The 5,000-nt window shown below is 34.3% G+C and overlaps 1 protein-coding gene across 1 annotated transcript in view; it reads right to left on the bottom strand.

Moving 5' to 3' along the window:
- LOC119639935 (runt-related transcription factor 1) overlaps nt 1-4,104 on the bottom strand; it is a 62,425-nt gene extending 58,321 nt beyond the window's left edge. Inside the window, exon 1 of the mRNA XM_038037677.1 lies at nt 3,742-4,104. Coding sequence (XP_037893605.1) covers nt 3,742-4,035 — 294 coding nt within the window. The 5' untranslated portion in view covers nt 4,036-4,104. The remainder of the gene's footprint in view (nt 1-3,741) is intronic.
- Nucleotides 4,105-5,000: the final 896 nt, after the last annotated feature.

The following is a 5,000-nucleotide window of genomic DNA, read 5'->3' as shown; positions in this document are numbered from 1 at the left end:
ATGAATAGCGGAATCGTTTTATGTATATCCTACTATTTGTTTGTATGTTCGTGTTTTGGAATTTTGATTTATTGAAGAAAACAAATATTGTCCTAAAAATCAGGTCAAAAAGCATTCCTTTTCCATCCGCCAAAAACCATAGAATTTATTCCTTCCACATAATCCATTCAAAATGCTTTCGACCTCTCACGCATGACATACTATATACAATGAATATTTGACGTAAATAGATTGATTCCTCTATGTCACCATGTCTGTCCATTCCAATTTGTTTGTTGATATCATGGGTAACAAACCTATTTATCACTTTGATTGAATTGTCTTTAAAACTTTAATAAAACAAATGCTTGCGTGTATCTTAATCACCGAAATCTATTGATGAAAATGATACAATAATGCGAACTATTAATGTAGATAATGATTAAATTCGATTCGTTTTGACCACTCCCTACATAAAATAACAGTTTTCCATTTTGTATTATCGACTTGCGTCTGTGTCTGTTCAAGCGCTAATCATGGAAAGCTCGAAAGTACATTTCCGACATTCATAATTTTTGTTGTTCGATGTGAAGAAGCCTGCTGCTGGAACTAATCAAACGCTTTTAGAAGCTTGTGGTCTGCTGGCCTGTAGGACTAAAAAAATTCGAAGACAATCAATTGTATGACTTATTGAATGAAAGCCCAGCTCAAGGCAATTAATGAATCTACTGTTTCTAGGCGTTTGCATGCGATGAGAAAGATCCGAAAGGAGGGTAAATGACTACCATTCGAATCCATTTTGAATCATTTCAACATCGTGGTTCTATGCGTTGCCAGGAAAAAAATAACAGTTTTCTGGGTCCTATTGTAATTGACAATGAAAAGTGGATCTAGTCCGACAAGCGTAAACGCAAAAAGTCATGGCTTAGTCCAGGAAAGCTATCCACTTCGATACCAAAGCTGAATCTTAATGGCCGTAAAGATTTGTGGCACATATGATGGGATCAGAGAAATGTATTGCGAGCTACTAAAACCGAATGAAACTGTTGCCGCAGACATCGACCGACTTCGACCGGCCAATGTGTTATTTTAAAGAAACAGTAATAGCGGTTAACAGACGCAAAGCCATCCTCTTGGATGACAACGCTCGGCCACACGTTGCCTATGTTGTCAAGAATACATTATTGCCGCTCGAATGGGAAGTTCTACCGCACCCAGCATACTCACCAGACATAACGCCTTCTGATTACCGTTTGTTCAGATCGATACAGCGTAACTTGGCTGGTACAAGACTTGCGCAAATTTGCACAAATGAGAAAATGGATCGATGCAATGCCCACATTTTCGCTCTGGTCTTATCCGTTCGAATATTGCAGTTCCACTCTCTTAACTCGACTGATTTTGCTTTCCGCAAATAATCTGCTTATACAGGTTTTTAGAAGCAGTTACCATGTTACCTAAATGCATCGCGACACTTTTTGTGTTAATCCCTTTTTCCGCTAAATTTCTGCTAATTGTTGTTAACCATTTCGCTAGTCGCAGTCAGGTACGGCGTTCTAATTGTGTCTTTGGTTTATCTTTTCTTGAAATTTCTTGTGAATTTCGCAACAATATCTTATCTATAGCGAAATATACGATAACGGGATCGCTTATTCATACATAGCATTAGTTAGCTGGATTCGTTTACTTAAGCGAGATTTCCAAAATGCGCCTATTATTAGTCAACATCTCATCTCCTCATCGGCGATGGGCTTAAAGTCAACTTCCTTACATAATGTGCGGATACGTTATACAACCAAAGTTCACTTGTTACTCGTTTACTCTAATCCCCTAATTAGGCGGGATTACAGAGTGAATTGCAAGTCAGCATAACGGGAATGTATATATTCTTATATAAAAGTATAGCTGTGCTACAAACAGTTTATGCCCGAAAAAGATCTGATCTCGTTGTCGAAAACGATCCAATCTGTATACCCATAACCACTTGTCTTAAGAATATAAGTCTGTCCATCTGTCTTTGTTCCATTTTCAAGATATTTTAATCAAATTTTATACATTGATCTACGTAAATCGGCCCAAGGACAAAGACTACTCTTCCTCTTACGACCTTTTACGAAAAAATCATCATTTGAGAAGAATTTTACGATTTTGTTAAACAGTAACGTATAGCCGCCAACAATGAAACAAACTATCTTAAAGTAAAATTATTATCCATGATAACTCTTCGTTCACAATATAACGGCAAAGGTTCGAACGACGACGATATGCTTTTAAGTTAGGTAACCGCCCAGCGAAAAGGAGCAACAGAAGGCGTGCAAGTGCAAGAGCAGTCTTGTGGACTTATATCTATTAGAAGCAATTTACTTAGTAAATGGTCGAGGCCGATATTTATGTAGAAGAAGACCTCCGGGAGATCGACAGCAATATTGAATCAGGCCAAAGATGTCATATTGCCATTATTTTCAGGTTATACCAGTGTACCACCATATATATATATATATATCTTGGAAAACTCATCCTGTGAGAAATGTTTAATATGCATTACCAAAAGAGCCTTTACTTTAGGCAGTCGGTCCGAAGCGTAATTGTCAAAGTTTTACCATCACAGTTATTCCGTGTACTGTCCTATTATACCTATCACCCAGGAATAGTTGGTATATTCACTTTGACAAAACGTTCGCAACACACCGAAGGAAACTTCAGAGACTCGACAAAAATTCACATATTCTTAACTAGCATCAAATTCGGCATCCGTTTAGACATGTCCGTCTGTCTGTCTATGCAATATCTATGATAAACACCCGCCTGGACGCAATAAACAAGCTAACGGCTCGCAAATTTGGCAAAAATAATGTAAATTCTTCCACACCACTGGTCGTTGCTGAGCTACATCGGTAAAAGACATGCGCCCAGTCATAACGCAATATAAACAAAAAATACCCCTGCTTTTTAGGTTTTTCCCGATTACTCGTAAATTTACGTTAGGCACACGATAAAAATTTCCGCATATGTTCCACAAAAATCGATAAAATGAACCACACCCGCTCAATATTATAGAGCTTGAAAGTGTAGTTTTCGCATTTTTTTTTACTTTTCTACTCAATCTCTTTTAAGATTAAGATAGTGACGAGAAAATGTACTTACTTACTACCCCTTACATGCCGCAGCAGCTAAAAAGACTTGAGAGCGAACTACTTTTTATTATACCAATCGAGTCGCATTCGTTTCCTGAAACGATCTAGACTTGTCTATGCGTTCGTTCGTCTGTCCGCCTTTTTTTCTTCTGCTGCACCTATAAGTTACAACTTTTCAAATATTGTGCAAAAATTTGGTACACTGTCGTGTGTTTTACCCCAAGGATAAACGCAATAGAAAATGCTACGGATCGGATCATTTTTTCGACCACTTCCCATATAATATCGTACTTGGAAAACTTATTATATGAGTAACTATATTAAGTCAAATGGTGTAGGGTATTTAACGATTGGCCGTCTCCCACCATAGTATTTTTTCTTGTCTCTAAAATCAACTTTTTATTATATGATTTAATAAAAATTCTCAAAATAAATAATAATAACACTATGTCTATTAATATGTCGAACGATAATTGCCCGCAATCTACCCTGACTTAATACTTGACTTGATAAAGAAGAAAGGTATTATTTAAAAAGTATTCAAAATTAATTGTAAGATGTATGAGAAGTAATTTTCTAATTTTTGCAATTGATGAAAACTAAAATGTGTAAAATGTTCTCGACTTACTATATGTGGTGAACCGGTCTTGACTAATTCACCCGGATGTTCGGCCAATAAAACATCTACAGTTCTTTCGATAAGATTTTCCGGCGTTAAATAAGGACTTGTATCCACTGATTTTTTATTGTTAGTACCATTTTGATTATTATTATTATTGTTATTATTATTATTATTATTATTATTATTATTATTATTTATTGAATTTGTGTTATTATTATTATTTTCACTACTTCGTTGATGTTTCTTATTTGAATTTGTTATTGTTTTTGTTGTAGAGTTCACTTCACTGATTATGTGCATTGTTTTCTCTTCCTTGATAAACTTGGAATTAAACACGCGATCAATTACATACAAATACACATAACAATACCGAAGCTTTGCAAAAAAAAATGCAATTTAACAAATTTATTAATCACTCATAAAAATAGTATAGTAGTATATATATATATATATATATATATATACATAAATATAAATAAATATAAATGTATGTATATATATATATATAAGTATATACATTCGAGATATGCGTTCTTTTAAATACTTTTCCGTTTCCTTGTATCCGATTTCGCATTAAAATGACTTTGAGGTGCTTGCGAAAAGAAAAACCTGTTGATTTATAAAGACGACAATGCAAATATATATAAATCTATAATATACATAATGCATTTAAGATTATGAAGGTAGGCGGCAGTCCATTCGTGATTCTCCCTTAAACTACTCAACACAAGTATCTCAAGAAGTATGTTTCTATCGATTTCATATTAGCCTTTGCCTCGATTAAAAATCGCTTCTATTTGTTCAAGTATTTCTTAATTTTCAAGTCTACCCAGTTCTAAGTTATTGCATAATATAGTCCTCTTTTCAAAAAAAAAACTCCAAACTGCAAATATTCAAACAGATATCCTTTTAACACTTCTATCGGATGGAGGGAAGAGTCGAATTTTTAATCGATGGAAAATCTGAAATGGTAACACTGTATAAATAAATACACTCTGATCCATTCATTCTAAATATATATATATGCGATTAATTATAGTTAGGACTATAATCATGGGAATCAAATCAAAACATATGCATATATATGTTTGTATAATTATTTTTGGTTAATTAAGCACTAACCAATATTCGTATTATGTTGCATATATATACACTTGCATGTTATACACTAGTTGTCGAGATGATGATGATGATGATGATGATACCGATCGGTATCCAAGAATTATTCTAAACCAAATGCAACAATATAATCGTTGTGTGTATTT

The sequence above is a fragment of the Glossina fuscipes genome, unplaced genomic scaffold (genome assembly GCF_014805625.2).
Source record: "Glossina fuscipes isolate IAEA_lab_2018 unplaced genomic scaffold, Yale_Gfus_2 0, whole genome shotgun sequence".
Lineage (NCBI taxonomy): Eukaryota > Metazoa > Arthropoda > Insecta > Diptera > Glossinidae > Glossina > Glossina fuscipes.
The sequence above is the reverse complement of the archived record's forward strand: the minus strand, read 5'-3'. Positions and strand labels throughout refer to the sequence as shown.